This window comes from Hydra viridissima, unplaced genomic scaffold (genome assembly GCF_058129835.1).
Source record: "Hydra viridissima isolate aposymbiotic clone 2 unplaced genomic scaffold, HvirCarnegie_v1 scaffold_7, whole genome shotgun sequence".
Classification (NCBI taxonomy): Eukaryota; Metazoa; Cnidaria; class Hydrozoa; order Anthoathecata; family Hydridae; genus Hydra; species Hydra viridissima.
The window spans coordinates 7,801,285-7,822,941 of NW_028324306.1; the positions used below are offsets into that span (position 1 = coordinate 7,801,285).

Consider the following 21,657-nt stretch of genomic DNA (forward strand, 5'->3'; position numbering starts at 1 on the left):
AATTTTGATAGAAATGCAAAATGATATTATTTTATATTACATATAATAAAAAGAAATTAGGATTTGTGAAGTATTTTTCAAGTTTTAGCTGTATTAGTACTTAATTGGTCACCCTTTGTTTCTCACGACTTTTACGCATCTATAAGGAAAGCATATTATCTACAAGTCTTTTTAATAAGTCATTTGGCAAAGTATTCCAACCAACAAGAAAAATTTGGAACAGTTCATCTTAATTTTTTGCCCGACAATCTTTCAAAACTCTATCCAATATAAACCAAAGGTTTTCTATTGGATTTATATCAGAAGACTGTGTTGGCCAGAACAAAACTGGTATCAATTTAGATTCTAGTTATCTTTTATTCAACCGTGCTGTATGTTTTGGATCGTTATCCTGTTGAAAGATGTAGTTACCATTAGGAAAAAGTTCTTTTTTACTTGGACCAAGTTGATTAACTAAGAATTTGTGATACAAATGCTGGTACATGCTGCCCTTTCACCCGGTAAAATTTTCCAACTTTGTGTGCACTAAAAAAAAATCCTAAAGATTAATCTTTTTTTCATGTTTAATGGTTGTGTTGCATGTTTGGGAGTTGGATTTTTCCCTAACTCATTTCCAACAGTGAGATCGATCATTATAAAACAAGACAAAAGGAGGCATGTTGCTCCAAATAACTTTAGCTCATTGTTCACTTATCCAATCTTTGAGCTCAATGCACCAATGCATCTTTTTTTGCAATTGATTTCACTAACAAATGGTTTTTTATTTGCTTTCCAGAAAAAAAATGATGCTTTTATTTGATGAAATATTGTCCACTTTGAGATATTAGTAAGGTTCAAATCTAGTTGTATCTCAGAACATGTGATTTTACCATCTTTTTTGACGGCGTTAAGAATGTAGTGATATTAATTTTTTTTAAGTTTTAGACTTTCTCACTGATCAAAACACACGCAACAGTTCTAGCTGTAGCAGCGATTTTGAAGAAGAAACTGCATACATGGGTAGAAGAAATCGTAGGACAGGACCTTATACACAACTGAAAATTGGTTGATTGAGAAATTAAACCAAATTTCAGTTATTACTTCATCCACAAAATTGAATTTTTCTTTTTTCAGGTTGTCATTTTTGTAGCACCAGCCTTTTTAATCTACAACAACTTATGTATGAGTTTGAGCTCAATATCAATTTATTTTAAACGTCTGAGTTGCAATCAATACGAGAAAATTTTTGACTAAATTTTGACTGTACTGCCGAAAGTGTTTGTTTAGGGCTTCAGTTGCTTCCTCAGATAACTAGCCAATAGAAAGGATTGCAAGAGTGATTACTTTGTCTTACTTTGGATTACTTTTATCCGAGTCTCGATTCCACTTATAATGGTTAGAATACTTACTTTTTATAATACTACCAAAGAGTCAGCAAGTCCCATCTCTAACCTGAGCCTGAACATGGCTTATTTCAAAAATATTAGTGCTTTACAAATTTGAGCACGCGCTCGATTAGAATTGTAATATCATTAATAATAGCAATTATATTTATAATAATAATAATTACAATAATTTAGGTTTCTCACTGATCTTGTAGACCTTTTAGTTTTACTAGTGTGTTTATATTTCTTCACCAATCCACTATTTGTTGAGTTTTGCAGTTTAAAACGCTGTCCAATGCTTCAATGAGAATCTCCTTGGTAAGCAACTTCAATAACTTGTCCAATTTCTATGTCCGTAAGTTGTTTTCTTAAATATTAAATGTGTCCATACTATTCCATATTTTTGAAGATTTTGTTTATATAAGTATTAGTGTATATCTCTAATAAGCATACCTCTTCTGTCATGAATTTTTCACTGCTACATTTAATTTTTTTTTGTTTTGCTTGATTATACATTTTATACTTAAAATCAAGAAAAAATGTAGCTTTTTTTTTGCACCCCACAGTCAGTATAACAGAAGCGACTTTTTTTTATTTACTACGTTTTTTTTAAAGTCAATTTTTTTATTTAGAACCTTTTGGGGATATTAACAGCTATTCCTCATTATGTCTCTAAAATACGGGAATATATAGAATCCGTGCACAATCTTTTGAGTTAGACTCCAGGTGACTATGTTCTGAATTTTTTTGATACGATGCTTCAGCTCAAAATACTTTTACCGGCATTTTATATATAAACAGAAGTTTCAGTTTCTTCAACCTCTTTATCATTATGTTGAATTTCTTTCATTTGGTGCATGTTTTATTTGAAAAAAGCATATGGCTCAAAAGTAATCATAGTTTTCAAGAACAGAAATACTGAAAAAACTAATGTTTTACCCTAGAACCTCTGTTTTTAAGAATATTTTCGAAAAGCTTTGATAGAAATACAAAAACACGAACCACGTTCAGCAGGAAATTAAATTTAAATTTGAAGGTATAAGTTTGCAAATAATAATCAATTCAAGTTAGTTAAAATTCAAGTTAGTATCTCTTTTGGAACTTTGACTAGTCGTAAAGATATTAAAAATGGCTGGAAAGCTCAAGGAATAAAAATTCCTGATGCTATAAAGACAATTGCTATGAACTATGCAAACTCAATGAAGTTAAAAATTGCTCAAGAGCTTAAGCAAAAAAGTTAAATGCAGAAAGATTTTCAGTTTCTCTTGATGAGTGGACTTCAGCTGGAACTAGAAGCTACTTGTGTCTTATTGTTCATTGTTCAGACAAATGTCAATATGGTCTTGGAATGATTATTATAAATGGTTTTACGCCTTCAGAAAGAACAGTTAGTATAGTTACTAAAAAATTGAATGAATTCAGATTGAATAAAAAAAAACGAATGAATTTCAAATTTGACCATTAATATCTTTAAATGTGTCACTGATGGTGCTTTAATTATGAAGAAAATGGAACGAGAAATGGGAGTTGTCGACCAACTTTGCGATTCCCATCGCATTCATCTTGCAAAATATGATACTCTTCATAAGAAAAAAGTTTAGCAATGGAAACAACTCAAGAAGAACTAATCAATTACGAGGATAATGAAAATGAAAAAGCTGATTCTGATCCCGATAATAACAATGAAGAATGTTGGAATGAAGTATGCAATAGCTCTGTTGATGAGGGAGTTCAGTTTAATGAGGACTATGGTACTCTCATATGAAATGTTTGTAAAACAGCCTAGATGTTTAGAAAATCGCCACTTAAAATGATATTCTTCAAAACATTTACAGAACTGATTTAGGAAAAGAGTTTAACCTTATTCTGTTTCTATTTAAATGAAATCTGTTCTGGATATATTCAGAACAGATTTGATTTTAATAGAAGAAGAAATAAAACACATCTCTGATATTGTTCAGGCTCTTGCGTACTGTAGCGTTAATTGTTATGGCGTTGGAGTGGCTGTGATAAAATCTGATGAAATGTGATAAAATTTTGTTTTTACTACAAAATCTTAATATAAGAAGAAATTGTAATATTGTTGGTTTACTTTGATATTTAGATAATCCGGGTAGCTTTAAATCAGTTTTAGAATCACCAAATAATCTTTTAAAGTACCCAAATAAAAATGAAATTGCTAAAACAGTACAAGAAATATGTGTACGTTTATTTCCATGAGGATAACCAAAGGAAAAATGAGCTAGAAGTTGAAATAACATCTGAGTTTGAATCCACTCTAATCCATTCTAATATTAAACCAATGAGAAAAAATCAAAAGCTGAAGAACTAGCAGAAATTATATCACCTACAACTTCATTAATAGGAAGAGCTATAGGACTAACTTGTAATTCATTCACTCAAGAAACTTTGACTTTTATTAAACGTAAAATGGCAATACTTGAAAGCACTGGAAAAAGGCCATGCAGTTTAGAAAAGATTTATAACACCATGCTAAGTTTTCCCTCATCTTCTATAGAAGCAGAAAGAAGTTTTAGTGCTGCTGGTTTGTTTATTAGAATTTATGAAGTCGTTTAAATGATAATATCATTAATAACGTATTTTTTGTAAATCGTAAAAATTCATTTTTTAAAATTAATCGAAAATTAATCGTTTAATTCAAATTACCGATTAATCTACCATTCCTAGTTATGGTTCATTTAAAAAATATATACGTTGAAAAAATTATTTTTCTTCGGTGTCATCCCCAAATGTTATAGCTCTGACAAAGTTCAATTCTTCATCTAGTAACATGTATTAATAACTCAATCCAAAAAATGAATCTGCTACAAGATCATAGTAAATATCGAAAACGATAGATCGCATTAGCATCTTGTTAATTACTTATTCACACATTCTGAAATCAATTTTAAGTTTAATTGGAACTGTCGGCATCGCCATATAAAACCTATCGATAACATGAGTATTCAAGAAAGAGACGTTATTAAATATCATTTTCATGTTGAAATTCTAAAAGACGTACTTGGCTTGAAAAACTTGAGAAGTGTTTTTTCAGCATTCATTATAGTATTTCTTGCATTTTTTTTTAACTTGTAGATATTTGTGATTTTTTTATATAGACAAGAAAGAAGTCTTCTAAAGTTATGGAACAAACAAAACAACGTGCTCTGATGCTCAACTGATACGATAGAAGAGAACAAAATTTATAGGAACCAGAATTTTATCCGAACTGTTTACTTTGGTTGAAGAGAAAAAACTTTGGTCCTAATTAACCACAATTTCAAGGGCTAAGATAATTTCTTATTTCTGTGTTTTAATGTCTTATCAAAAAAAGAGACTAAAGTTTTTGTATTTTTTTTTAAGTATTGGACCAACTAAAATAGCAAAACTTCAGCAGCATATTTATGTAACATTCTTTGAAAACCTCTTTACGGAATGCTTGGTTTACTAGTTCCTACTTTTTGTTCAAAATATGAAACCAAAATATGAAATATGTTTGTTCAAAATATGTTTGGTAAAAAAATTCAAAATGTTTTTAATAGGAACAATGTTAAACGTTAGGTTTAGGGAACAAATTGCAACGGCCAGTTTATTTCAAAATACCCCAAACTTTTTAGTAACTAAGACAAAACAGAACTAAGTTTCTCTTTTTTCGAAGACCAACACCTTTTCTTTTTTATATATTTTATTATTACATATTTCTGGTGTTAACATTAGAACGAATTTCTGACGTTAACATTAGTATGAATTAAAAAAATATTACAAAAATAAGATTATTTTAAAAAGATAAGCGTTTCTTAAATAAAAATTTTTCAATAAAATGCTTGCTTACTTTTATTGCAGTTTGTCAACATAAAAATTTATAATACAAAAAACAGTTCACAAAAAAATAGCAGTGAAAAAGAATAAGAATAAGCCATCCAATCTCACTACTTATGTAAGAATAATCTAAACAAATTTATATTCTTTAAAATTGCAATAAGATTTTTTGATGAATTTAATATAAAATCACTTTTAATTCTACAAGGTCAGCGAACTTTTAATAAATAGACCAGACCCAAAACCTTTTGAAGACATGCTAAAAAACTATAACTGAACAGTTCAAGTGTCGAAGAATCCTAACAGTTTATATTTATGACAATCTTTCCTTGTGATTGTTCTTCAATATTAGCAACGTTTTAAGACCAGCTTTAGGAATGAAATGAGCTATTAGCTATGCACCTACTTCTATTTTGTGGAAAACAACTTATCAGGACCAAAAATAGATCCTTTTCTTGAACTCGATTTCCTATCTTTATGTGACATTATCTTCATTGGTTTAATAATGTTCTGCCCATTCATTCTTTTCAATAAAGTCTTCAACAACTTCCTTCATTGCAAGATTTGGGATGAGTTGGTTTACAGTTAAAGGTGCCCTGGTAACAGGATCAAAGTGACCAACACGCTGAAAGAAAAAATAAAAAGTCGAAACAGAATTCTACATGTAAAAGATCAATGAGGATGTTCATTCAATTTATCAGAAAAAGATGAATTGAATTAAGTTGTTTTAAATTGAATATTAAAAAAATTCAAAAACTAAAATTTAATATTTAAGCAGAAAAAAAAACCGAAAAGTAACACGTCTATAGAATTTTAGAACTTTGAAATCAAACTATTTCTGAAATATCAATAAAAGAGTTTAATACAAAGTTAAACATTTTTTTACAAAACCTGCAAATGCTCCTCAATATCTTTTCTGTCATATCTTTCTTAAAGTTAAGGAAGTATAAAAATTCATAATTACAATGCAACAAAAATTTGCTTTTAAATTTCTTTTGGATCATAAATAGTAAACAACCACATTTTATGACAATTTATGACAAGTGTAAAAAAACTCAAAAAACTGTTTAACCAACACAAAAAGATACGTGATTCCACTTGGTGTTATGACTGGATCCTTCATGATTTCAAAGCTTATCTTACCACAAAGTTGATCAGGAATATCTCGTTTCTAATAACAGATTGATAACTACATTTTCAAAAAGTTATTTTAAATAAAAAAGTATTATTATAAATAAAAAAGTATTATTGTAAAAAAAAATATGTGTGTTTGTTTCAAAAACCATTTATATGTCATGTTTGTTTTCTACAAATTGTTTTCTAAAACATTGAAATTGATTGCCAGCACTTTTTAGAAGAATGGTGGGTAGCAAAACAGGTTTGCCAATCATTAAAGATGCACAAGCATTGCAAATTGAATGGAACCAAAACAGTGGAGGAACAAAAATAAATTAATGATGATAAAGGTTCTTTTTTTTTCATTTAAAAAAACTGACTTAGCTAAAATTATTAGTGAAGTAGTCAAAAAAAAATTTTATTATACCTGTCTTCTTTCATCTACTTGTGCAAATATATTGTTCAGCTCAACCAGACGCTTTTTCTAAAAAGTACTAAGAATTCTAGTAATGTTTAAATGATAAAATTTATCAAATATATTATTCTAAGAATAATATTCATCGAATTTAAACTTTTAAAATTTCAATTAAGACCTTAACACTTAAGTGATAATAAATTTTTTTAAATAAGAAAAAATAAAAGAAACTCTTACAGTATCAGCCTCAATGACAGATGCATCATCACTTCCTTCAGTAATGTTTTGAAGTTTTCTTAAAATTATTTCAATCAGAACTCAAAGAAAGTTTTTTCATAAATTATTTTTAAAAATTTATTTGATTTTACTGACACACAATCTTATCTAAAAAATACCTTCTATAACACTATCATCATAAATAGTAAGCGACAAAATCATGCTAGTTGTGTAAATTTAACATAAAGATGGTGGTGTACTTTGCATTCTGTATCAGCTTTTTTATATATAAAGAAATACCTTTCTTTTTCCTCAAGTATTAGTCTTTGCAAGTAAGATTGCAATTCAATTTCTTCTTGTATTCTTTTTTCTTCTAACACTGACCATCGCTGTAGTTACAAAAGGTGAGCAAAATAATTTCAATAGAAAAAGAAACTTTTTACTCCATTTTTAATTTTAAACTTTTTTTTAAAAAAGTTTGTTTTAAAATTTTTAAAACATTTAAAATTTATGAACTTTTGTGAACAAAAGTACATCAAAAAAACCTTTTTCTTTGCAGCCCTTAATGCTGATGAAATGTCATCACCAAAATTCAACTTTTGTTCTTTTGCTAAATCATATGCTAAATAGTGAAGAGGAAATATATTTGATAGGGGTAAACTAATAAAATTAAAATTAAATTATTCATGTAAACAAAAACCTGACAAAGCAATATTCAGTAAAAAACTTAACTAATCAAAAACTTAAGCAACATTCAGTTACATTTTATGAAACTAAGAACTTTGCAAAGAAGACTTGTTTAATTGTCGTGAGGTCAAAAAACTTTTTTTCCCTTTTCAACAAATTGTTTTCATTATCAAAAAGTTTGAAAAAAGTTTTTTGAGTGGTTAGGCAAATACCATCATTTAAAAAAATGAACAAGGTCATTGTTACCTCAAAGTTAACATGTCTATAATTTAGAAGTTTAGTACAGCAATATTAACAGCCTTCACAGATTTCATTTACCTGATTTTCTTACAACTTAGCTGTTGACCAATTATTCTCAAACTGAATTAAGCTTAATTTTTTTGACTAACTTTTAAACATTTACTATAAAATTTTTTCTAATACCATGATCTTTATATTGGTATCCAATAAAAACCAATTAATGTAATAGATAACTCATACCATAATCAACATAATGGAAACCAGAATGCAATCATTCATACAATAATAAAAAGTCTAGAGATTTTCTTTTCAAAATAGCAAACCACTACCAATATAAATTTTAAAATGTTTGAGGTTTTTTTGAACTTCACTCTTCAGAAATCATGAATATTGTAATCAAAAACCATGTTCACTTGTTTTAGTTCTAAAACTATTTTGTTTAAGTTAAGGGTCAGGCTCAAATAAAACTTGTCACTGTTTTTAAAATGATAAACTATTAATAACTCTAATCTAAGTAGAGCACAAGATTAGTGTTATTAGTATTCCAAACAAAAAAAATAGTAAAAGGCAAAGTACTGTAATTGATTTCATTTTTAATAGAGTATATACTTTACTTTCGTATGCAACTAACCTATTTGGAAGTTTGTGATTGCTTCATCAAAAGAATTGTTTTCCATATAAGCTTGTGCAATAAAAAAATGAGCTTTCACATTTTTTGGATCAATATCAATTGCATGCTGACTGTCAGCAATAGCAAGTTTCCATTTCTTCAACTTTAGGTAACAAAGGGCACGGTTAGTGTAATATGACCCAGCTGATGGATCCTTGATCTTAATGAAAAAAAAAAAAAAAAGAATGAAAAAGAAAAAAATTTTCAGTAAGTAAAAACTGTTAAATATGTTCTTTTACTAACAATTGCTTTTGTATAACAACCAATTGCATCATCATAACTTCGTGCTGCAAATAATCGATTTCCTTGCTCTTTTAAATCAAAAGCACTCATGTTTGTTACTAAAATTAGAAACTATATATCTAATTTATAAATTTGTTGCATATTTATATCTATTAAATTGTAATATGTTCTAGTAAAATCTATATCAAGAATTTATCTTATTGAGAAAAATACCACAAATAAAATGGAAATATTATGCTTTTAGGGATGTTCTACACATTTATAAGCCTTATAATCATTACTTAAAATAAGTACTGTTAAATTTATAACATTTCTCGTACTTTACTTTGTCTTTTGCCATAATCTTACGGTTGTTATTCTTTTTTTTTTTTTTGTTTATATTTACAATAGCTTATATAACCTTTAAACTTTCTATAGCTAAATAAAAAGCAATTTTTATATCAAAATATCTTTCTGGCTTCACAGTTTTCCGAAAAGCTGTTTTCTGTGCTTTCTCAGTCCAAAAGATTTAATATTTTATTTTTATTGTTTAATGAAAAATTTACACTGGTGTGAATGCCTCTATAAGCGAACGAGTTTCTTCATTAGTACATTGCATTTAATAGTGACGAGAAGGGTGTTCCAGTGTCACTTCAGACTCGTTTAGGGAACCTTGTTCAATGTGGCCAGGCCGTAATATGACACAAACCAACACCATCATTCTGTTGAACGATTACTATTTCTAAAGCTTTAAGCCCGCTACGGACATCACAGTGGATATGCCAGCAAAATGGCAGAATGGTAAAAAAGTTTCTTTAACGGTTGCAAAACGTTCTGAAATAATTACAATACATAATTACATTACAAAGTTATTCTGTTCGTAAAATTTGCAAAAAATTAAAAGTTGCCAGAAATACCGTACAAGATACCGTCAAACAGTGGAAAGAAACAGGCATTTTTGAAGAAAAAAAAAAAAGATCTGGTAGACCACGAAGACAACACAAGCAGAAGATAATAGTATAATATTGACAAGTAAAAGAAATCGAAGACTTACGGCCCCGGAAATAACTTCAGGCATTAGTAGGAGTCATTTAAAATCTATTTCATTAACCACTACGAAACGACGTCTTAGACAAGCAGGACTTTCTGGCCGTATAGCGGTCAGGAAACCGTTGCTACGGATTGGAAATAAAAAGAAAAGGTTACAATGGGCTATAGACCACCAAAATTGAACAGAAGAAGACTGAGGAAAAGTACTATGGACCGACGAGTCCAAATTTGAACTGTTTGGGCAAAGACGTAGAATTTACATCAGAAAAACAACAAAAGAAAAAATGATCCCAGAGTGTTTAGTGCCAACAATCAAGCATGGTGATGGGTTAGTTATGGTATGGGGATGTTTTTCTACAGCTGGTGTAGGTGACCTAGTTAAAATTGAGGGTATTTTGAAAAAAGAACAATATAAAGCAATTCTAGAAAACAATGCTATACCTTCTGGCTTAAGAACTATTGGTCGTGGTTTTGTTTTTATGCAGGACAATGACCCTAAACACACCTCAAAATTATGTAAGAACTATATTAAGGAACAAGAGGATAATGGTGTCCTCAAAATCATGATCTGGCCGGCCCAATCACCAGATTTGAACCCAATAGAGTTACAGTGGAAAGAATTGGACAGAAAGGTCAGACACAAATGCCCAACATCCAAAGAGCATCTGTGGCAGATATTAGAAGAATCCTGGTTATCAATTACACCCGAAAAATTAAATAAATTAATAAACAGGATGCCACGGATCGCAAAAAAAAGTGATAAAAACTCGTGGGTTATTTTTTGACGAAAAGACAGTTTAATAATAATAGTGTTGTTAGTATTTTTTTTATTTCATTTTTTGTCTTTTTTTTTTCTTAAATAGTAACTATATGTATATTTTATAAAAAAAATATATAATTATGGGAGCTTTAATTAAAAAATTAAACAAAATCCAAGTGTCCGGAAACTTTTGGCTTGCAGTGTAAGTCAATAAAATCCACAATGCCAAACAAGTGTAACAATTTAGGTGGTTTCTCCTGGGTAAAGTCCAACTCTTTCAGGAAATTATGCTTTTCAGTATGCTCAAAGTGAAACTTGTTGGAAGATCAGTACTTTTGCAATTTTCTCTCTTTCATCGTCTCCAAGTTCTGTTAGACATGAAGGAACCAAGGTCTGTTCCAAGGTCAGATGATCCGAATACCACGCATGTCTCTCCATTTAAATCATTGTTTCTTGAACCCCTTCTCGATTGAACTCGATTGAATTATAATGTCTCGATTGTACTCGATTAAATTATGATATTTCTTTTATAACTAACCGAATTTTCATAAAATTAAATGACCGTAGTTCGACCGCTGTTTATATTTTCTCATCCAATCAGGGCCGTGCACAGGATTTGGGGGCCCCGAGCATCCTTCAGTTTAGGGGCCCACCCCCTTTACTCCAAAAAAAAAAAAGGCCTGCTTAAATTTTTTTATTATATTACTGGAATATAAGTATAATTAAATAGTCCAGCTGTTGTTTCTTACAATATTATTTTTCTTGTCTTTTGTTTAGCAAACTTTTCAATCACATCATGGAAATCAATATTTTGTGCTAATAGACACTCGATACTCAAAATGGCGAGGTCACTTGTTCGTTCTTGTCCCATAGTTGAGCGCAAAAAATTCTTGATGAGCTTCAATTTACTGAATGAACGCTCACTTGAAGCCACTGTCACTGGAATTAAAGCAAAAATACTCAATGCAATTACTATATTTCTAAAGAGTTCTCCAAGCTTCATTTCAGAAATTTTGTTTAATAAATCAAATGGGGCAAGAGGTTTCTTTCCAAAATTTGCAGTATGAATTTGTTTTATGTGAAGCAATTCTTCAGTCAGTTCATTTTCGGTCATATCACAAGAATATTTTTGTGAAAAATGTGAGCAAGCACTCTTGATTTCTGCTTCAGACAGTTTTTGATACTTCCACAAAAAAGAGAATATAGAAAGGATTTCTTGAATTGCTGTGAAACGTGCAGTAAGTCCACCAATTACAGAATCAAAAATGTGATAAAAAACCGTTCTCCGAAATATTGCCTCCTCTCCTGATTCTGCTTCTGTTAATTCCGTAATTTGTTCATCACTTTTAATTTGCTCCCCAAAAAAACTTTTGCGTTTCACTTTTCTGTGGATTGGAAATTCAGAACTGATTTTTGTAACATCTGCAACTAACTTGGCTTCTTCTAAAATTGTAGGCCATTCCTCCCGAACAGATTTGAGTTGACCAATCAATGCTTCAATATTTTCCACCTCAGAATCAATAGTTGCCTTTCTTGCCTGAATAACCTGGTTGCAGCGGTCAATCAGTGTGAGAACTTTCAGCCAAAGTCCAGACATGAGAACACATTTGAAGGAGCTCATATATTTTAGGGCACCTCTAATCTCAGTTTTTGCTTTAGGCGTGAGATTCAAGCTCTTAACTTCTTTCAAAGATTTAATGATTTGGCTCAAGTGATTATAGAAAGGGCGAATGCTGTCAAGTCTCTCTGTCCATCGTGTTCCTGATTGTCTATGCAAAGACACACCGTGAAGTCTCTTTTGCAATATTTCCCAGCGTTGCGGACTAGCAGAAAAGATCGTATATACGGTTTGAACAGTTCCAAAGAAAGTCTCAGCATCTGTACAGCTTGAGGCAGCATTCTGTCCACACAAATTCAATGAATGACAACCACAGGGTGAGAATACAGACAGTGGGTTCTTCTTTTGTAGGATTGCTTGAACACACTTATATTTTCCTGACATGTTGACTCCATTGTCATAGCCTTGGCCACGGCAGTCTTCAAAACAAATTTTTAATGTTTCCAAAGTTTCCAGAATTAATTCCGCAATATCAGATCCAGTCTTCTTGGCACAATTTGCAAAGATCAAAAACCGCTCTTCAATTTAAAATTTTCCAGGTTCTTTTTCATGTACATATCGAATGACAAACGAACTTTGTTCAGTATGGCTCACATCAGGAGTGGTATCAACCATAATTGAAAAATACTTTGCAGACTTGCACTCTTCTATAATTTGCCTGCGAACCTCAGCTGCACAAAGGCCAATGAATTCATTTTGAGAACGATTTGACTAGTAATGCGCCTGAAGACGTTGACCCTTGTCCTGTGATTGTTTAATTTTTATCACATGTTCCTTAAGAATTGGGCCATAATGCGAAATCAGTTCCAGTAATCCTAAGAAATTTCCATTATGAGAATCTCCAATTAGGTCAGATTTTCCACGAATAGCCAATCCACGTTCACCAAGAAACAGAATCACATTCAAGATTCGTTCCAAGATTTTTCTCCAGGTGTCAGCTTCATTGAGAATTTGGCGATTCATCAAATGTTCAAATGACTGATTAGTTTTCATTCGAGCTTCCAATTCACGCCACTGAATGTAGCATTATTTATGGGTTTTCGAATGCTCATGTTCAGGAATTCGACTGATGAGATTCTTCCACTTCTTTTCATATCCCCATCCTCCAATCATTGCAAGGGATGAAGTCATGTGTGGAAGTTGATTTCTAGGTAAAAGGATTCCCCATTTGGCATTCTGCTTTTCAAAACTGACATTGGAAATATGTGATTTCCATTATCTTTTGGCATATCCAGTGGGAAAGGAATGTGACCAGCCATGACAAACATTTCCAGCTGAGAAGGGGAGAAATTTTCTGTTTCAAATTTACCAATGTCAAATGGCTGCAACAATGCTGGTCCATCACTGCTAGTGGTCCTTGTAGAAGTATTATCACTACCACTAATTTGACAGTCTTCAAAAGTGGCTAATTTCTCTATACTGCCAGCACTATTACCAGAAACAGAAGATTGGATACTACCGTCATATTTTTGCTTCGTTGAGCTAGTGGAAAGGGCATCTGATGTTTTAGGAGTAGTTATAATTCCAACCAGGGCTGTGGAGTCGGAGTCGGAGTCGTGGAGTCGGAGTCGGAGTCGGAGCTCATTTTGGCTGGAGTCGGAGTCGGAGTCGGAGTCGGAAAAATTGTACCGACTCCGACTCCGGTTTAAAAAAAATCTTTCAAAGTTTCATAATTTTCATAAGGATTTTATAGTTGTAAGTAATATAAGTGATAAGCAATAGGGTATTTTGCTGCTTATCACTGACAATCATATATCACCTCCCTTGCGCTCTCCTCTAGCTTCCGTTAAACTATATAACTTCGTGATCCCCTAACTCCCGACTTAAATTGTCTGGCACTGTGCTACATATTCTTAGTAGAAAGCTAGGCGTGCCACCACCAAGCACCAAAGAGTTGCTCCACAAACAGAAAGACTGTAAGTATTCAAATAGCTTTGTTTCTCTGGAGAGAGAGAATATTAGAAAATTAGTGATTGAAGAAGCTGTTAAACAAAAAGAAAAACTTAATGAATGTCTCAAGGGACGGTTTGTGTTTCTTAACAGAGTGAACTATTTTGCAATCAATGTTTAATTCTTTTTTGAAAAAAATGAAGCAGTTACCAAGACATTGGCAGTAAAAGACGCCAAAACTAATCACACCAGCGAATTTCTCCAGGTCTCAGTAGAAAAGATTCTTAAAGAATATGAACTTAAAGAAGAACAAGTTCTTTCATGTTTGAAATATTGTCCAACTGACAATATTTCAAACATGATTTTGACAAATTCATAATGTTATTAGCGACTGCATAAGAGTTTATTGCATAACCAGAGTTCAGAAAAGTTGTTTGTTCAGAAATTGTTTTCTTATAAATATTGTTTAAAGCACTAAGTGGTTGGATTATTTGTATCATAGTGATGAAATAGCCGATGTTAACATTTTACTACAGTTATTTGTTGTTACGAACAAATAACTGTAGTAAAACAAACAACTATTTGTTGTTAGAAATTGGTTACTTATGAAGGAGTCGGGAGTCGGAGTCGGAGTCGGAGTCGGAACAGCAGCTTACCGACTCCACAGCCCTGATTCCAACATCAAACAATGTTTGCCTTCCTTTTTGTAGAGCCGCTTTTTTTACTTTACTTATTTTTAACTTTGATGCACCAGATGGATACGTGCGTTTCATTTTTACTTTTTTAAATACTTTCGTCTAATAGATATATATACATATATACATACATATACAAACATACATATACATATATATATATATATATATATATATATATATATATATATATATATATATACACGATTAAATAATTAATACAAAATTTATATATATAATTAATCACAAAAACTAATTAAATTTATATTAGTTAAGTTAAATATAATATAATAATTAGATAAAATAAAATAAAAAAATTAAATTTATTTTTATTAATCTATAAATTAAATTGTACAATCAAGCAAATCGCCTGTAAAAAAATTAATCCAAATACGCCATTTTTAAAATAAGATTAGAACACATGATAACTTCTCTCGCTAAATTCAAGATAAGCATGTAGATAAGATTTAAACAAAAGCTCTTCCGCAGGGATCTTCTATAAATTACGCAACGCTAAATTTATTTTTAAAAAAATTATTAGATCTCAAGCTCCTTTTTGAGGCAATTTTCATTAAACTTAATGAGCTATTTTTATTTTTTATGTAAGTTAAAGCTCTGGGGATGATGAGGAAAAAGAGAAGGAAAAAAAAACCTGGAATGTTATTGCAGCTGTTGGGGGCTCCCATAGGGTCCGGGGCCCCGAGCAATTTGCTTGGGTGACTCACGCTCTGCACGCCCCCGCATCCAATTAAACAGTAAAGTGTTCTGCTATCCTACTTTAAACCAGCCATCAACTGATAAGACAACTTATTATTAAAAAGTTGCATTTTCAGATAATATGAAGGTTTTATCATAAAAGGTGCATGGAATGAATGGACACAAGTAGGTCAGTGTAAGCTCCACTAGTTCTTTGAGATTATGTGAGGGCGGGGTTTTTAATAAATGAATTAATTACTTTAATTACTTTGTTATTTTAAAGCATTCTTTTATTCATTATTTTATAAAGTACAAATAATATTCTCTTATTCTACTTGTAGTGTTCGATGCTGTTTTTATCAATTACTTCTCTATTTTTGTTCTTCTTTTTCTATAAGAATATCTTTTCTTTATTTGAAACTTCTAGTTTTTCTTTTTTAAGCAATATTTCTTCTGATTTCTATTTAATTCTTTACTTCTTCTGATTATCAAAAATTTCTTTTTCTTTTTCTCTTTTATTCACTTACAAAACTGCTTGTTCATCAAGGTATTTTTTAATCATAAAAATTCTCTCTTTTTAAAATTCATCTTAAAAACTTTCTTAAAACCTCTCTTTTTTTTTTTTTTACTTCTCTTTAAAACTCCGTCTTCCCTCTCCTACCATCAAATTTTTTTTTTTGAGCTTTTATAGATTTTGATGGTTTTTCGGTTGCGATACCTATTCATCATTTATTTATGTCGCAGGTAGATTTGTCTTCGCGTTTACGTCTATTCCTAGTTGTATTTAACTTTTCTTCTTACACTTTATCGTTTATGAGACTTCGTGTTTACGTCTTTATTCTTTTCTTTTTATCATTTATTTATATGAAGAGTTGATGAGTCATCTTGTGTACGTCTTTTTCGATTGATGTTTTTAGTTTAATTCTCACTCCTCACAATTATAAAGCTACCTTTTGGAAAAGCTAAATTGACAAGTGGATATTTGCAAAGCTAAACAATTCCTTCAATACTCGAATCTCAAGCTGTTTTTCTAAAAACTTTCCTTTAACATTTGATTTATCCATACTTTGTTGAATTCCAATTGGTTTGAAAATTTTGGAATATTAGATTTTCAGGAATATGAGATATACCCTGTACCCGAAAATGTTTACGATGAAGCTCAGAAGCATATTTTCTACATTCAAGCTGTAATATAGTAGAATATATGACTGAACCTAATACAATCGAATTCTGTATATGATTAAACCTAATATTAATTCAGCATATTGTCCAGTATTTCAATTGCTATAGTGTCAAAGCATAGACCCTTTACATTAGTTCTTAGCTCATACTAATCCAAAAGGCTTACTAAAGTATCATGTTGAGATTCTCCGAACACGTGCTCGATTAGCGGAATACAAAGAAGTTTCAAATCTCAATCAATGTTTTCTTGAGCAGCATTAAGATCATTCGAACTCTTTGTACTTTCAGTAATATCCTGCAAAATTTTCCATCAAAATATGCAATTATTGGAAATTTACTTTGACGAGCAGATTTTTTTATATCTTCTCGATATTTAGCTGCATTTGTACTCACTGCTTTCATTTTTTTTTTAACCTCTTATGACTCAAAAACTGAGGAAGCTTCTATATTTTCACCAGAAGTAACAATATCTACTTAATGAACAACCAAAACTGAAATTTCAGCCGAAACCGAAAGTACCGAATTTTCGATTCAGAAAAACCTTAGGAACCAAGGGTCATTTTACTTGTTATCTTTTAATCATTTACTAATTGCAATGAATCTGAATTGTATGAACCTAATTTGTCTCCATGTTTCTTCTTTAGAGTAAAACATAATTCAGGTTTTCCAATCCACATAACTTTATTAACACTTTTTTTGAAGCTGTTTGTGTCTGTTTCAGCTTCTTTGTGTTTTTCACTTCTGTTTTTTTTTTTTTTTTTTTTGAAACCTTCTTACCTTTCCAATAGATCAGTTACCACATATGTCTCTTAACACATATGTCTCTTACCACATATGTCTCTTAACACATATGTCTCTTAACACATATGTCTCTTAACACATATGTCTCTTAACACATATGTCTCTTTACACATGTCTCTTAACACATATGTCTCTTAACGCATATGTTTATTGAGTTAATTTTCTAAAATTACTCTGTTTAGAGCTTCCATCTCTTTTAACCTCTTTAAACCTTCAAGAAATGCTTAGAGTTGTTAAAAAAAGCTTAAAGATGTTAGAAAATTGAAATGAAGAAAATAATTAGGAAATATTTAATCATTTTTTTTAGCAAATCTGATTTTCTTGTCATGAAAAGTATGTCGTCTTTAAATCCTCCATCTATCAAGAGTATCTTTACAACAAAAATGATGCAGTTGTGAGGGCATATTAGTTTTCTAGAACATGCTGCCATCATTTGATCTTGAGAACAAATCAAAGTTTTAGTGGGAGTATTTTTGTCTAACACCTGCATTACACACCTGCATTACACAACTGCATTACACAACTGCATTACACAACTGCATTACACAACTGCATTACACAACTGCATTACACAACTGCATTACACAACTCCGATAATAAAATCGTTATTTTAAAATTGTTTCCATTTATCTGAAACTAAATATTGAAGTGAAGTTTTCTTGATAAGAATTCGACCGTTTACACTTCCCAATCCCCCTAAGAAAACTTAGAAAGGCGTCTAACTAAGAAAAGGCGTTTTTTCGATTTCGATTTATTACCACTTTTATATCTTAAAGTAAAGTCTTTAAATCAGCAGCTCCAAAACTGTTCTTCAGTTGTTAAATCAGCAGCTCCAAGACTGCTCTTCAGTTGTTAAATCAGCAGCTCCAAAACTGTTCTTCAGTTGTTAAATCAGCAGCTCCAAAACTGTTCTTCAGTTATAAACTTGTCGAACGAACATTTTTTTCATTCTTTTATAAACAGAAAATTTTCTTTCGTAAATTCTATTTGTAAATAGAAAAAAATGTTCAAAAAAAAAAACAACTCGTTTTTGTTTTTGCTGATGGTAATCTAATTTTAGACAGCAAGTGACTGTAACATTTTGTTTTTTGATTAAAAATTTATAATACAATTTGATAATTAATCCATTTTAACTTCATCAAAGGCCATAGGCCTGGGTATAACCTATGATGTATACCCTGAATCTCAAATGGTTGGGATTCAAAAACAAAATACTGACTTATTACGCACGGTAATTATAAATGTATTTATATTAATATATATATATACATATGTATATATATATATATATACCATAGATCCCTTAAAATATGGACAGATGGCTGTCATGCTTGGGTCCGCAAACTTGGGTTTATTGGAGTTTTAAGTATTGTCACTATAACTTTGTAAAAAACGGTTCGTTTATCACCAAATTTCGAATGTCAGTTCTTATGAACAAATTAATAAATGTTGGAATTTCTATTTCTTGTAGAGTTATTATATGTTTTATTTCTATTTTTGTCTAGTAGCAATTATTTGTTGGGATATGTATGTACAATTTCACTATATGCATCATATGTATTAAGCACAAACATTTTTGCAGCTTTACAGCTGCCTTCACTGTTACTTATTTTAAATATTCACGTAAATTGATGTGACTCTTTAAATAACAGGTCTATGCTATGACGTCATTTTTTACTTAATGTAAAAAGTTCTAAAGTTTTTCAATTCGGTTGAGGTTTTTGACGTTAATTTATCTCTGATGCCACTCGAGAGTCAACTTTGTGTAAAAATTTCATGTTAAAAAGACTATAAGAGATTCTGGTAGGATACCAAAAAGATATGCAATCTGTGGTTGTCGGGTAAACTATCGAGGCCAATTCTATTCTCGAGTAGTTCGTTTTCTCACGGAAGAAAATGAACGTGACATATGGATTAAGGCAATGCTTAATGCTGGATCCAATCTAACTGCTCCTTGTGACTTGTATATACGTTTCTCACATTTTGACAGCTATTGTCAGTGCTAAAGTTGTTAATGGTTTAGTTTGTTCACAGTGCTGTGCATCAGCAAACTGAGCCCCTATCAAATATTAATGTACCTATGACCAACAACATCATGGCCAACACTACAGTTGTAAATGTTCGTCTTAAGGCTCACATCATTCATCACAGTAACAGAGAACAAGAACTTGTTTGTTTGAGACGCAAGGAAAAGTTGTAATGAACAGTATAACTACGATGAACTGAATTTTAGACATATAACATGTAGTAAAAAATAACACCTTTAATAAAGCCGCAAATAGACAAGCAATAGTAAGAAGATTGTTATCATTTGTTAATTTGGTTACGGCAACACTAAACGAACATTTATTGACAAAGGTATAGCGAAAAAACTACTAATATCAATGAACCCATATTCGTGAGTCTGAGATCGGCCGCGGTCAGTCCTGATTTTACACAAACACACACACACATTCACACACACGCGCGCACATGCATGTACACGCACACATACTTACACACATTTTATACAATATTTGAAAACTATTAGGTCTAGCCAAATGTGCTCAATGAAATTCTTTTCTTTCTCGAAGAAAAAGTTTTCATTTAGTTCAACGCAAAAAATCCCCTTGAAATAATGAAACGGGAGTAGCCGTAGTTATTGTCGCGGAAAATAGCAAGGCTCTTTGTTTTCGTACAATTCTTGTATCTTCTTGGCTTAAAAGAGTGAATATACGGATGACACTGCTGACCTAATTCTGGTATTAGTTTAGCTTAGAAAATACTTCATTTAATACCAAATATGGAACAAAACAAACAACTCTTGCTATCTTTGTCTATTGTTGGAATTACGGCTGCTATTTTTTATTTTGTATGGAGAAATAAAAGTAAAAGAACATTAATCGCTCTTGATCCAGAAAGAAAACAGCCATTTAAGCTAATTGAAAAAGAAGTTATAAATCATGACACGAGACGATTTCGTTTTGCCCTGCAATCTCCAGAGCATGTTTTAGGTCTTCCTATTGGTAAACATATGTATTTATCTGCAAGAATAGATGACAAACTTGTTGTTCGCCCATACACCCCTGTTACTTCTGATGATGAAATAGGGTATTTTGATCTTGTAATTAAGGTTTACTTCAAAAATACTCATCCAAAGTTTCCAGAAGGAGGTAAAATGACCCAATATCTTGAAAGTATGAAAATTGGTGAAGCTATTGATGTACGAGGACCATCAGGGTATCTCTCATATGTAGGATTGGGCACCTTTAAAATTGAAGAACCAAAAAAACCAATTCGTCTAATGAAATGTAAAAATCTTGGTTTAATTGCAGGTGGTACAGGTATTACTCCAATGCTACAAATAATAAGAGCCATTCTTAAGAATCCTAAAGATAATACAAAGATATATCTTTTGTTTGCTAACCAAACTGAAGAAGATATTCTCTTACGTAAGGAACTAGAGCAAGTTGTAGAAAGTCACAAAAATCAGTTCTCACTTTGGTATACTGTGGATCGTCCAGGTAATGGATGGAATTATAGTACTGGTTTTATCAGTGAACAAATGATAAGTGAGCATTTGCCAAAATACTCTGAAGAATCAGTAGTTTTAATGTGTGGACCACCACCCATGATTAATTATGCATGTATACCAAATTTGGTGAAGCTTGGTTACAATGAAAGTCAATATTTTTCATTCTAATTGGATTTTAGTCATCTGCTATTTAGCTAAAAGTATATGTTGTCAAAGTATTGCCTTTATTAGCTGGATCTTTTATCTTTTTAGATGTAGCTTGTTTTAAAAAATGAATTCTATTCCTTGCTTTATTGTAACTTTTATCAATTCTATATGAAATATACAATAGGTTATATGTTTGTAAAGAGTATGTTTAATTGTAAAAATGTATGAAATTATACATGCATGTGTAATTATATAGTTCCTCTTCTGATTTAATAATGTTTTTCTTGTATGGTTTTTTTTGGAAAATCAGTTTTTGTTTTTTAGTATTATGAGTATTTGTATTGAATATTACTATTCTTAATGTTTCATCTATAATATTTTTTAAATTGCTGTTTAAAATATGGTTCTCAGCATTATCATTCTGTAAAAGTTTAAACAAATTATATATGTTTAGTATTTGTTTACTAAATTAAAATCTCTCATTTGTAATAATAAAAGAGAAAGTAACATAATTTAAGGATAGCACTAGTTGAGTATTAATTTACTTGCACTTTT

At 30.8% G+C, this 21,657-nt stretch overlaps 3 protein-coding genes across 3 annotated transcripts; 1 reads left to right on the top strand and 2 right to left on the bottom strand.

The window, feature by feature from the left end:
- Positions 1–5,140: 5,140 nt before the first annotated feature.
- Positions 5,141–9,594, bottom strand: LOC145184384 (E3 ubiquitin-protein ligase CHIP-like). Its single transcript, XM_090093745.1, has 9 exons — positions 8,771–9,594; positions 8,489–8,687; positions 7,476–7,552; positions 7,231–7,319; positions 6,952–7,009; positions 6,727–6,783; positions 6,272–6,354; positions 6,075–6,108; positions 5,141–5,808 (listed from the first exon to the last, which is right to left on the bottom strand). The coding sequence occupies exons 1-9, from the start codon at positions 8,858–8,860 to the stop codon at positions 5,683–5,685; spliced, it is 813 nt and encodes a 270-aa protein (XP_089949871.1). The 5' UTR covers positions 8,861–9,594; the 3' UTR covers positions 5,141–5,682.
- A 1,710-nt stretch (positions 9,595–11,304) lies between these two features.
- On the bottom strand, positions 11,305–12,561 carry LOC149885958 (zinc finger MYM-type protein 1-like). Its single transcript, XM_090094298.1, has one exon. It carries the CDS (start codon positions 12,559–12,561, stop codon positions 11,305–11,307), a length of 1,257 nt encoding a protein of 418 aa, XP_089950424.1.
- Positions 12,562–19,965: 7,404 nt separating this feature from the next.
- On the top strand, positions 19,966–21,577 carry LOC145184237 (NADH-cytochrome b5 reductase 3-like). Its single transcript, XM_080059857.2, has one exon. The coding sequence runs from the start codon at positions 20,224–20,226 to the stop codon at positions 21,121–21,123; it is 900 nt and encodes a 299-aa protein (XP_079915983.2). The 5' UTR covers positions 19,966–20,223; the 3' UTR covers positions 21,124–21,577.
- Positions 21,578–21,657: the final 80 nt, after the last annotated feature.

What these genes read in the sequence shown, in the direction of transcription:
- LOC145184237 (XM_080059857.2), top strand. Translation starts at nt 20,224, where the DNA reads ATGGAACAAAACAAACAACTCTTGCTATCTTTGTCTATTGTTGGAATT.
- LOC145184384 (XM_090093745.1), bottom strand. Translation starts at nt 8,860, where the DNA reads ATGAGTGCTTTTGATTTAAAAGAGCAAGGAAATCGATTATTTGCAGCA. An exon ending in GTTGTTATACAAAAGCAATT is followed by an intron (nt 8,688 to 8,770) that starts GTTAGTAAAAGA and finishes TTTTTCATTAAG; the next exon opens with ATCAAGGATCCATCAGCTGG. An exon ending in ATAACACCAAGTGGAATCAC is followed by an intron (nt 6,109 to 6,271) that starts GTATCTTTTTGT and finishes ACTTTAAGAAAG; the next exon opens with ATATGACAGAAAAGATATTG.
- LOC149885958 (XM_090094298.1), bottom strand. Translation starts at nt 12,561, where the DNA reads ATGTCAGGAAAATATAAGTGTGTTCAAGCAATCCTACAAAAGAAGAAC.